The 13177-nt window shown below is 35.1% G+C and overlaps 1 protein-coding gene across 2 annotated transcripts; it reads left to right on the plus strand.

Annotated features, from left to right (window-relative positions):
• Positions 1 to 2677: 2677 nt before the first annotated feature.
• On the plus strand, positions 2678 to 12472 carry LOC102615289 (CDPK-related kinase 3). 2 transcript variants are annotated; one of them, XM_025092534.2, is made up of 11 exons: positions 2678 to 3780; positions 7132 to 7262; positions 7395 to 7436; positions 7807 to 7915; positions 8091 to 8169; positions 8678 to 8974; positions 9403 to 9512; positions 10074 to 10181; positions 10349 to 10411; positions 10716 to 10883; positions 12126 to 12472. In XM_025092534.2, exons 1-11 carry the CDS (start codon positions 3220 to 3222, stop codon positions 12276 to 12278), a joined length of 1821 nt encoding a protein of 606 aa, XP_024948302.1. In that variant the 5' UTR covers positions 2678 to 3219; the 3' UTR covers positions 12279 to 12472. The 2 variants fall into 2 exon arrangements, with proteins under 2 accessions (XP_024948302.1, XP_006491344.1); XM_006491281.4 differs by lacking the exon at positions 12126 to 12472 and adding an exon at positions 11001 to 11491 and having other exon boundaries at positions 2685 to 3780.
• The last annotated feature ends 705 nt before the right edge of the window (positions 12473 to 13177 follow it).

Here is a 13177-nt window from a genome sequence, read left to right on the forward strand (position 1 = left end):
CAGCTTAAAAGGGGGCAAAACTCGACAAAACGACCAGGTCTTGGATTTGAACGTTGATGGGTTTACTGCGAATAGATTCTTTATTCATGGATCTGGGCATGCAATTGGCATGAGTTCTTTTTTGGATCGGCTGTTTGTGTTTGGATGGGTCCGGTCGGATATATATAATGCTGCGAATAGAAAGAATTTGATCGTGCAAATCTCCCCATCTCGGTCGAACCAACAACTGTAACGTCAACACATTTCCTGATTTGTTATTCGCAAGACAAACTTACTCGTATTTTGCTGCAGCATTATCTATGTTGGGAAGAAAAAAAAAATAATAATGATATTTTCTTTGGTTTTTTTGGGTTCGGTCCATATTCACAATTAACAGTAAGTAATAAAACAATGGGTCCCCCCGCCCCTCCCCTATTTGTCTCGAGTTTGCTTGTTCACTTCAGCAGCCTCTACCAGTCTTCATTTATAGCAATAAATTTCCACAGGTAAAGACTGAGGAGCAGCGTAACGTAAAAGTGCTGAGCCTCTCATGGCTTCAGTTCATTGCAGCGTAAGAAAGAGTGTCCTCCAGCTTTATCTGCTGCGGCTGGGCTTTCATATCCCACTTCTGTCTTCACTCTTCAGTTCATCAGTCTTTTTATTTCTTGTCCAATTTATTTTTCATTTATTATTATTTTTTTTTTTGGACCAAACAAGACAATAAATTTAAACCTTAATTCTCTTCTTCTTCCCCCCCCCCCCCTTTTTTTTTTCCCGAAATTGTATAAAACAGTGCAATAAAACTTTGACAGCAGCGTATATTGAATGCACACGATATAGCAGTGGTTCCAGGCTGGTTTGTTGGTCTGTAGTCATTGGGTTAGAAATTTAGGTAGCCTTTATTGTTTTATTTAAAATCTTTATGAATCTGAATATTTTTTAAGTTTGAATACAAATGTTTGAATGTTATGTTTGATTTTTTTTTTTAGTAATATTTAAATATAAGTGACATCTTATTTATTTTTTAAATTAAAAAAATATAGTTGACATTCATATCCTTATAAATAAAGAAATGATTAGATTTTTATAGTTTAGAAAATTAGTATATTTAACATAGATATTTTTGAAATAAATTATTATTTACTTTTCATTCAAATAAAAATTATAAAAGTTCACATTTTCTATTCAAATGTTAATGTTTGAAAAATTAAACATAATTTATAAAAGAAAATAAATAAAATTAAAAATTATTTAAATTAATAAAATTTTAAAATTCAAACATTTAATAAATAAGCCTGAGGGCTAGACTTAACCGACTTGAGTAATAAAATTTACTACCATGTAATACAGCCAGGAGGGTAGGTTTTACAACTTCGTTGTTTCTGTTTTTCTTCTTCCCTGTAACTTTATGTGTAGCATTTAATACAAACAAACATTAGGGTATAAAGACTCTGATTAAAATAATCAAATCCTCTTGTCGATCAAGTTAGCTCATGCTCATGAGTCATGCCATTAAATTCTTGTTTTGTTTAATTTATCTTCAGTTCCCTCTATATGTCTGTGTGTTGGGGGGAATTAAATTAAACTCAATTAATTTTGCGTTATCAATTTAATATAATATATTTGTTGCCTCTGAGCCATATTTTCGGGACAAAACACACTATGAAGTGTCATTCATCTACACTAGTTATGGTAGAGATGCTCTACCGTGAAGCACAAATGATAATTATAAGATTATAACAATAAGTGTAAATTTAATATTTATGTTTATGATTGTACGGTTATCAACAGTATTTTACTGTGAATCAATTTCAACATTACTGAACTAAAAAATAAATTGAATAAAACAAAAATTTACCAATTTGATTTAACTCATTTATTTTCTCAGCCTTATAATCATATATGGCTGCATCATCATAATGTTCGTCACATCTTTGTGCTATTATATTTATTTCGCATTTTCCTATTTTTGTTTTGACACATTCAAATCACGCGGAAAACTTTTAATTGCTTAGAAGCAAATTTATTGACTTGTCATATTTAGATAAGATTCTTTTTATAAAATTGAATGCCTAATAGTGGAAAAAAAGACAAGTTTCCATAAGTTCTCGTCATCCATTCATGCAAATTTGCAAATAAAGTGCTTTCCAGGGCAAAATCACACACCGATCAAATTAGATTTCCCATTGAAAGACTAACAAAGGGGAAAGGGAAGAAAGAAATCAACGGCTGTGATTTTGTCATATTGGATTCAGTTTTCTTCTTCACCAGCACTTAATTCTGGCCCGCTTAGAAGTTAGAACCTTCGGTTCAGGGTGTGTATGTTCGTCTTCGTCAGCTCTCCGATTCTCTCAAAAAACCACCCAATCAGCGGACTCTGTTTATGCTACTCGGTCCACGGGTCTGCCATGCGCACTTAAACCCACAAGGCGCCACGTGTCCAACACGGCATTTAAGTAAAACAACAACCAACTGAGGATGCCCATTTGTCACTGAAATTACCCAATTACCCCTACGTAGGCAAAACAAAATGGTAAAAAATGGCAGTGCATGAGGACAATGTGTACACTAAACAACAGAAGATAGAAAACCACCATCGCTTTTTTTTTTTTTTTAAATTAATTAACATAAAAAAATAAAATAACGGCAAGAAAAGTAGCAAAAGACAAAATGAAAAGTACTTTGTAAACAAAAGGAAGCGAAAAAGAAAAACAAAAAAAAAAAAACAAAAGAAAATAGAAACATTCACTATAGAAGACATTATGACCGAAATTGAAGCTTCCTAATTAGAAAATCCACGTCGCAGATCATGAACTTCGCTTGGATGATTTTCACTTTCCAATTGTGATTCTAAAAATCTAACGTCGGTAGATTATTTCCCTTTTGTGTGCCGTGATGTTGCATATAATTCCCCAACTAATTTTTCAGCTCGACCTGTTTAACTCTACTCTCTGAGCAGAGCTTTCTCTCTCTCTCTCTCTCTCTCTCTCTCTCTCTCTCTCTCTCCCTGTCTGTCTGTCTCAGTCTCTCTCTCTCTGACTCAAAAATTCTCTTATTTTATCGTTTTCTCGCCGTAGATCTCTCTCTGTTTTATTATTATACTCTATCGTGTTTCTTGCTACTTCAAAAGAAAAAAAATTCCGGGGATCATCAGATCCGTGTTGGAGATTTTGTACCGTCCGATGTGTGGACTTTGATTGAGTCTCGATCGGACGAGAAGCCGGTGCTGGATTCCTTACGATGGGGCAGTGTTACGGTAAGACCATCCCAACAACTGAAAATGACGCCACAACGAGCGCAACCACAACGACTATGGTCGTATCCGCCAATCAAAATCAAACGCCGTTACCGCCGTCAACTCCAGGTAACGGTTCCATGCCGGTGAAGAATACCCCGGGACGGTCCTCTCACCCGAGCCCCTGGCCGAGTCCTTATCCTCACGGCGTTTCGGCCAGTCCACTGCCTGCCGGCGTCTCTCCGTCTCCGGCTAGAGCGTCGACGCCGAGGAGATTTTTTAGAAGGCCGTTCCCTCCGCCATCTCCGGCGAAACACATTAAGGCGTCTTTAGCTAAGCGACTTGGCGGTGGGAAGCCAAAAGAAAGTACGATTCCCGAAGAGCGAGGAACCGAACCGGAGCAGTCGCTCGACAAGAGCTTCGGGTACAACAAGAATTTTGGGGCTAAGTATGAGCTTGGAAAGGAAGTAGGGCGAGGCCATTTTGGTCATACTTGCTCTGCTAGAGGTAAAAAGGGTGAGCTCAAGGATCAGCAAGTTGCTGTCAAGATAATATCTAAAGCCAAGGTACAATACAATGCTACTGTCCATTTGTTTTTCAGTTCAATTTTCTTATTCAATTATTTGAAAATATTGCTCCCGTTGTTATTGTACGGGCTTGTAGACATTGATTTAGTTTGTTAAATACGCTGTTTGGTTCTTGTTTGGGGATTTAACTATTTTTACAGCAAAAATATGGTGCGCTTTTATCAATGTGATTATCAGGTTGTATCAGAAGTGAAAACTATGTATGCAAATGACTGGTTCTGATACCAATAGTAGACTAGTCTGTTTAGGATATATTTGATTGTGCTTGAATTTCCTGTTTCAGATATTTGTCTCTAGTTTTAAAATTTTTTGGAACAATGATGGATGAAAGTTTAGAAGTTTATGCCTGCTGTTAGAAGCTCTAGAATCATCAATTGTGATCAATAATGATAATAATGTTGACACCACAAACATTAGCACTTTTGTCTGAATCTGAGAAATTAACGGCACCTCTGGTAAATCCAAGATTTCTGCAACTCCCAATATGTCATACCTTAAATAGCTTCTGAAGAGTTCCTTGTCTCCTTAAATGAGCCATAGCCTTATGTGCTTAGGAAGAAATATACTGATAAGAATATTAAATGAGAAAAAAGCTAGGAGTGGTTTGATGAATAACTGGTATACGTGGAGATCTTTTTGTTCGGACAAATGCTATGTAACTTTATCCATGTTGCCAACTTTTGGGGCACATGGTGGCAGTGTGAATAATTTTAGATGAACAAACTTAAATAAATTGACTGGTATATAAATTGATGACAATCAAAGCTGTTGTTGGCTTGACAAGGATATCTTTTGCCTAAAAGTGTAAGGGCGACTGGCAGCTTGTTATTCAATGTGGAGATATTACAGAGCTTACTCTGTTTCAAGTGTGCTACTCAGCAGTATCTTTTTGTCACTGAAATGGCAAGTTCAAACATGAAGATCGGAACCCTGTTTGGTTTTGGAGGTCCGATTTTGACCTGCGTTACCTGAAGAGAATATAGGGCTTGGATTCAAAGACGTTTGATAATGAATGGTTTAATGTGCTATGGCAATATAGACATGTTGCTTCATGATATGCACATGGTCAAGTGTTGCAGACACAGCAAAAAAAAGCCTTGTTCAGTAGTGTAGATCTAAACAGCCCCAACCCCCCCGGGGCGATCATTATCTAATTGTACTAGTTTACAAACGGAATTGTGATAGAACCATTTTTCATGCCTGTTGACCATCCCTGAAGTATGACATATTGTTCACCTTAAATGATTGCATCTCGTATTTGTTTTGAAGTCCCTTTTCTTTTTCCTTTGTCATTTATTTTGTAAGTTAAAGCATCTTTCATAAGCACCTTGCCGGATGGGTTCTTTTGAAATTTACTCAGGTTCTTTCTGACAAACCTGGACAGTAGATGTGAAAGGGAAAAAGTTGAATGCATCTTGGGAATTCATTAATGTCTATTACTGAGCATGTGGTATCCTAGGGGAAAAAACATATGAAATGGATCTATACTACACTAGATTAGTTCGTGCACTATTTTTCTCATTTAAGATGTAGCTGACTGTTATAGTTAAGAGGTGGGTTGCCATGGAGCTTTAATACAAACAGGCAAATAATTGAAAATAGTATGTATGCTAAGTAGTGTAAGCAAACTAGATGCCAGGTTTAACAAGGTTAGTTAGTTCCTTTTTTAAGAATAAAGAAATGATGACCTGGAACTCATTAGTTCACCCTAAAGAAAAAGGTTCCTTAAGCACCTGAGATGCTTCATATGGTGTATATTTCTATCTGATGTGATTCGTATCGTGTTGACACATTGGTGAAATTCTTCCTAAAGAAAAAGGTTGTTATCCAAAGTGCCTTATCTCATTGGTAGTGAGCATCTGATGGAAGTGGAAGGAAAAGAATAAGATTGAGTAAAAGTAAAGAATAAGCACATTACTTCTTCCACAACATTTTGGCTTATTATCGTAGTTGGTGAAAAATAAGAGCCTCTAGTTATCTAAGATACATTTTCAGGTAAAAGTGTAAAACAAGATAACTAACTAGTTTTGATGGATAATTATATTGGTAGGTTCTATGCTTTGTAGCTGCAGCCTAACATAATAAGATGTTATTCAAGTGGTCACTATTTCAATTTATTCGTAAGTTGAAAGAAGCACAAATTGGAGCTTGTCATGTGTTGTCGTAGTATTCCGTTCTAGACGGAAGCTGCAGTTGCTAAGTTGGAAATTATGGCATAATCACGTATGACATTGTAAACTATTTCAAACTCAGTAGATCTAGATTGACATTTTTCCAAATTAATAAAGATGCATACCGGGGCTGCATTTTTTTTTTTAAATTTCGTTGAGGTGGCTGAGATTGAATTGGCTATAACCTTATTAGTACATTGTGGTTTGTGGATCTCTTGATGATGCTTTGGGTGCATCTTTCTTGCAATACCTAGGTTATGGAGTTTATTGTTTTCTACATTTCGAGATTATACTGTACAAATTTGTGTTAGATGCTAGGGGGAGAATGTACTATAATGACATGTCTCAGCCTGATTGCAATACATGGCAGCATAAAATGGATGCTGTTTGCTTGTTTCTGAGTGATGATGTTGCTTGATGCACAGTTGTCAACCTTTCACTTATATATCGCATATTTTACTACCAGATTATTAGCTTCATAATGCTTGAAAGAGTTATTGGCCATCTATATAATAACCATATAATGAGTTATTGGCCAACCATACACGAACCAATAAATATTTACCTAAACTTCGCTTTCATTTCTCTCAATATTTCAAATGGAGAGATGTTATGGACCTAAAATATACTCATCGTTGTAAATAAATGAGAATCATGATACAATATTTATGGCATAACTTTCATAGTTAATTGGAAAAAAAAAAAATTCATGTTTCATAGTTTGCATGACTCAAAAGGCATCCCTACCCAAAGCTGATCCTTGCTATCCGATTGTGAAATTCAGATAGTCTCTCACTGATTGCTATAAACCCTGCTTTGTGTTTTCGCACGTTAGTGTCATACAGCTTGGGTACTGTTGTTGGTTTTTATTGAATTCCCTTTTACTCAAAATCCTGGAATACATATACGGATCTTGTCATCAATTTATTAAAATTTCACCCTTTTTGGGCAACTCGGAAGTTGTGCCTCTTCTACTTAATGGTAATCAATGATTTATTAATGTGTGCATATATCAGTAAATGTAGACATTAATGATGTTTTCCATCTAACATTGCATTTCTTACACCAGCCAAATCTATGAAATGTTTTGTTTCTCTTTTCAAATTTATTAATAATTGCTTGTTGATACCGCAACATCTTTACTTTAATTATTTGGCAGATGACGACAGCAATATCAATTGAGGATGTGCGGAGGGAGGTGAAAATATTGAAAGCATTGTCAGGACATAAGCATCTAGTCAAATTCTGTGATGCTTGTGAGGATGTGAACAATGTGTACATAGTCATGGAGTATGTCATTTCTTTTCTTCTATCTGAAGTTAGCTACAGATATATTATCTAACAACGTTAGGATCTCATTTTCTTGGTTGCCACAATTTATTTAGTAGCAATCTTTACAAAGTTTATTTTTCCTCTTGGCAGATTGTGTGAGGGTGGAGAACTTCTAGATAGAATTTTAGCAAGGTACAAATGTTCGTTGCATTTTATTTCAGTCTTATAATATCTGAAGTAATCTATAAGAGTGATGTATATAACATGGACATCTAAAGCACCGAACCATCATCTTGGATGGAGCTATTTGCTAAACTTGATTCAAATACCATTATAAATGGGATATATCAGATTTTAGATTTACAATTGCCCTTGATCATATTTCTCTTTCAGTGATGATGTAGTTAGCACTTTGTGTATTCTATGACTGCATTGAAGAACTACTTGCAAATTATATTCTAAACATAATGAACCAACTCAGCTTCTATGAACAAGAAAATGGGCATGTGTATAATTGAAATTGTAACATTCAAATTCTTAGGTGATTTTTTTTCTACTGCAGGGGGGGAAGGTACACAGAAGAGGATGCAAAAGCTATAGTTGTGCAAATTCTAAGTGTGGTTGCCTTTTGCCATCTTCAAGGCGTCGTACACCGTGACTTAAAGCCAGAGGTCTTTATGTGATTCATTCTTAAGTTACTCGAATTGTGACACTTGGGCTTTTGTTGCTCTCTATTTAGCATGTGTGGTGGGGTTGGAGGGTGTGCAAAGAGGTCGTGTGTTGTGTCTCATTTCCCTCACTCTATTTAATAAATTTTTATTGATACCTTTCACATGTTTGTAACAGAATTTTCTTTTTACTTCTGGACGTGATGATGCTGATATGAGGCTTATTGATTTTGGTCTCTCTGACTTTATCAGACCAGGTAGTAATTGAAGTTCACAACTTCTCTCTATGCACGTGTCACATTATCTCCTTTCCGTCATAAATTACGTAAGTGGGAAGTTAAATCTACTAATAGGCTTACTAGTTTTCCTGTCTAGAGGGACAGTGTCCAAATGACAATTTGTCAGAGGGATAATTTTGGATCAGTGGTCTGGCTCCTTTGTGGGCCATGATTATGGAAATTTTAGTTTACCAAACTTGGATTCGCCCAGAGGTTGGATCTAATATTGGATGACGAATATGGTATGTGGCACTACGGAACTATTGGCATATCTAACTTATCTTTTGAGGTCAAAGAGGAAGAAACAATAAAAAATGGGAATTATCAGCATTAGCAATTTAGTTAATGGATTCCAGGGCATGCACCGTTGTTGTGATATTGCTGATTCATACTACCAGAGTGCATTTGCAATCTCTTTTACCTAATATTAGTCAGTTGAAGCCTGAAAATCCTTTTTAACTTTTTACTTTTTACTACGTATATGCAGATGAAAGACTTAATGATATTGTTGGTAGTGCATACTATGTTGCACCTGAAGTCTTGCATAGGTCCTATAGTCTGGAAGCAGATATATGGAGCATAGGTGTGATCAGCTATATCTTGTTATGTGGAAGCCGGCCCTTCTGGGCACGGACGGAATCAGGAATTTTCCGAGCAGTGCTAAGATCGGATCCCAATTTTGACGATCTACCCTGGCCTTCTGTCTCTCCTGAGGCTAAGGACTTTGTAAAAAGACTCCTGAACAAGGACTATAGGAAAAGAATGACTGCCGTTCAAGCTCTAAGTAAGTTGGTGGTTCCTATATTGTCTTTTAGGATAGTATGCAGGTATTGAATGATTGGTCGTATATTTAGATTTGCAACTTCATCATCGCCGTCATCTTTATTTCCTTATAAATTATTGGATTCTTCTTATCTGTAAATATAATATATATTTAAATGGTAAGTTGATAAACATAGCCTCCCAAACTCCATGCAAAAATGGGGACTATTTGAGAAGCTGCTTGGTTGTTTCTATGGTATTGTTTTCAAATATTATGCATAGCTGGTGTGACTGCTTACAAGACAGCTATTGCAATTATACCTTTGTGGAGTGTTTCAAATCTGAGATATTTTTAAATTTATCTATGTTTTATTTTTAGCATAATATTGCTCGCTCATGTACCAAGTGGAATTGGTTTTAATACTAATAAAAGCAATTGTACAACTGTAGCTCACCCATGGTTGCGTGATGATAGTCGTCCAGTACCTTTGGATATATTGATCTTCAAGTTGGTAAAGTCATACCTTCATGCTACACCTTTCAAACGTGCGGCACTAAAGGTATCATTCTTGCATAATCATACTATTCACACTCCTTTTCTTCTTACTGGGTGTTGTGGGGAGGAGGGAGTATTTTCTTTGTGTAATAATCACCTAATCCTGTTGACCATTATATGACAAAGCGACTCTTGACCTATTGTATTGTTTAACAAAATGAATGATATTTCATTCAGCTACGTGTCCATGCTCTTGTAATTTTCATAAAAATATTTGCTGATTTAAGTGGCATGCTTATTGTATATAATTTTGAGAGCCTTAGCATTTCCCACTGAGATTTTTTAGAACAGGCGACATTATAATTTCTAATCACAAATTTATGTAGGGTTTCTTAGTTGTTTTCATGATAAATAAAATCTCAATTTTCCTACAGAGCTAACCCTTGAGTTTCTTATGAAAATAATATGGAAATAACCTGAGTTGCTATCATTGAAAGGTCTTTATATTAATTGGTTATCTGGAGCTTTTGGGTTAACATTTTGCTTCGTGGGGCTGAAGTTTGAAAGTTAGAGCAAATAGATTGTCTAGTGCACTCACCTCTCTGTTAATACTTTGTGCTTGCAGGCTCTTTCAAAAGCATTGACTGAGGATGAGTTGGTGTATCTTAGAGCTCAGTTTAGGTTGTTGGAACCAAACAAAGATGGGAGCGTATCTCTTGAAAATTTCAGAATGGTAATCTGCTCATCTATAATATTTTCTTTTTCCAGTCTAGAGTGGTTTATGAAATATGGAAGAAATTGGTTGAATGGCTTATTTGCATACCATTATTTTAATGGTCTTTCATTTTTTTCATCTGGAAGTTAAAAGAAATATGTAGTCATCGGAATTTTCTTTTGCAGGTGCTAGGGCGAAATGCAACTGATGCCATGAGAGAATCAAGGGTTCCTGATGTTCTTAGTTCAGTAAGGCATCTTATAATTTTTCAATTTTTACCACAATTTAGTTTTCTTTTTTTTTTTTGGGGGGGGGGGGGGGGGGGGTCTCTATACATGAAAGCAATTTTCCTTCATCATTAATAGATGGTTTGAAATATACTTGATTTCATTATCCGCATCTAGAGAAGTTTTTAACTTACTTTGATCGAGTTCCTTTTGTCTATCTGCGTGTTGTGAATTTATTTATTTATTTTTTAATGATATTGCTGAAATATTTGGTTTTCTATGTATTTGAATTATCTACATCTCACTCTGGTCCATTGATTTACAGATGGAATCTCTTGCTTATAGGAAGATGTATTTTGAAGAGTTTTGCGCCGCTGCAATCAGCACGCATCAATTGGAGGCCCTTGAAGGGTGGGAACAGATAGCTTCCACTGCTTTCGAGTATTTTGAGGAGGAGGGCAACCGAGTCATTTCAATAGAGGAATTGGCAAGGGTATGCTCATTTATTTCAAAATTATTGAAGTCCCACTTTTTTTGACTGATGTATTATTATTATTCATCATGTATATGTTTATTATTCATCTCCATTTGTTTTAACTCATTACTGCAGGAATTGAATGTTGGTCCTTCAGCTTATTCGTTTCTCAAAGATTGGATTAGAAACTCGGACGGAAAACTTAGTTTACATGGATATACAAAATTTTTACATGGTGTGACCCTCCGTAGCTCAAACACAAGACACCATTAGTTTTTAGCTTTTGACATATAGTTTCTTTAAAAATTCATGCGTTTGGAGAACTTGGGGGTTTGTTTTTTTCTTCCGGGGAGAGGGGGTACAGAAAGATGTGCATAAATATGAATGATAGTCAAAGTCAGTTATGAGAATGTTGAGGCAAATTTACATTGAAAATTTTCTTCTTTGCTCATGCCCTATTTTTTGCAAACCATATATAGATTATGGTTTTGAGTTCAATTTGTGATTATTTGGTTAATATGTGGATGCCGGATGGTTAAAGGCGGCATAACAGCTGCTTTCAGTTTTTTCTGTTGCTGTACCTGCTGTACATTATTATTATTACAGTATTACTTATTAGGCCTTCATCCTAAATTGCATATCATGTGGAATTATTCTTGTTATTTCAACGCCCACAAATCTATGGGACGATTTTGTACGAATTTTGGAAACTACAGCATACAGTGAAGGTTGTTTAGATCCCAAGCCTTATACTGTATGCATATAAAAGTTATTATTGTTATTATTAATTTTTTCTTTTGAAAAAATATATCAAGAGTATTCCAAACAAAGACCACCAAAAATATTTCTATACAATTGTTGATGGATGTTTGAATCGACAACAGGATAGATCAACTTCTAACTGTTTGTTTCTTTAATAACAATTCTGATGCAGATGAGAAGGAAGAGAATTTTAAAGTTTTTAACAAGTTACTAGTGATCAATTATTTCAATGAAGTGAATTCTAGGTTGCTTATTAGTTATTTTTCAGTATTCATCGACTCAGCGAGATTTGACCGAGTTAGCGGTTAGGGAATCAATCAATCAACTTTGAATTTAGTTTAGTTTATCCTTAAAGAATAATCTAAAAACATCACATCCTGCATCGTTTCCGTCGAGAACAGTTCATATTGATTGTATTAAAACACACACAACTTTTATTAATCTTGCTAATTATCGCTCTTCTACTTGAATAATTAAAATTTGATATCCTGTGATTAGGATGATGATGATGGGCTTCAGAGTAAGGACCTCCATGGACATATACGCATGCGGCACACAATGCTAGTAAGTAGTGATAATGTCAACACAGTAAAATTCCAACATCTAAGAGCAGGTCCAGGTCCGAGGCAATCGCAATGGTCGGCCACTTGATTCTTTCGGAATTTGGGAATGAAAGCGGGGTGGGTCTAAGTTGACTTCCCGCGAGTTTTCTTTTCGCATGAATCAAGACTGCTATATATATATATATATATATTGGGAAGCATCATTACATAAGCTTCATTAAATTTGTTGTTGCACAAATTAAATTGGAGCAGTCCACTTTTAGGAAGTATTATTAAATATGAAGCGGTCTCTTCTTTCTGGATCAAAAACATCCCATTTGTTAGCTTTACAATATCATCCAAGAACTGCGGCCTGCCTAACCAGGCATAATGAAATGATGAATGTTTCCATAAATGGGGAGTAATGACTAATGACATGAAACGTGAATCCAAATAATTAAGTTGTTCTAAGTTTTCACTTATAGAACTATATATAAAGAGAGAGAGAGAGAGCGCGCGCGAGTGTGTGTGTTTTATAGTCTCTAATATTTGCTTACATTTATCCATGTTAGGGAATATTATTAATCTAAATTATCATAATGTGCTTATTTAAATTGTTTTGCTGCCGTGCTTCCCACGCATTATTAAAAGTCGATATCATCATGAGACAGGGATGGCAAATATCGAGTTGGATATGGATATTGTCCACCCATGTGTAAATCCATGATTATCCATGATGGATTTGTCCATATCTATATCCGATATTAAATATTTGATATGGATATGGATTTTATCCACATAAATATAGATATCCATGGATGTCCATAGATATTAAATTTGTATTTCTAAAATTTAAAAAATAATATAACATAATAATAAAGTAAAAATTAATCAATGATTTATTACATTAAAAAATCTTTTTTATTTTCTATTTCCTAAAATCATTAATTTAAAAAGTTAATTAAAATTATTTTAGAAAATTTGAAAAAAAATTACAATTTAGTCCGT

This window comes from Citrus sinensis, chromosome 3, assembly GCF_022201045.2.
Source record: "Citrus sinensis cultivar Valencia sweet orange chromosome 3, DVS_A1.0, whole genome shotgun sequence".
In the NCBI taxonomy this organism is placed as follows: domain Eukaryota; kingdom Viridiplantae; phylum Streptophyta; class Magnoliopsida; order Sapindales; family Rutaceae; genus Citrus; species Citrus sinensis.

Coding starts and splice junctions, on each gene's coding strand:
- LOC102615289 (XM_025092534.2), top strand. CDS start 3,220: ATGGGGCAGTGTTACGGTAAGACCATCCCAACAACTGAAAATGACGCC. Junction 10,182..10,348: donor CTCTTGAAAATTTCAGAATG/GTAATCTGCTCA, acceptor TTTCTTTTGCAG/GTGCTAGGGCGAAATGCAAC. Junction 10,412..10,715: donor TTCCTGATGTTCTTAGTTCA/GTAAGGCATCTT, acceptor ATTGATTTACAG/ATGGAATCTCTTGCTTATAG.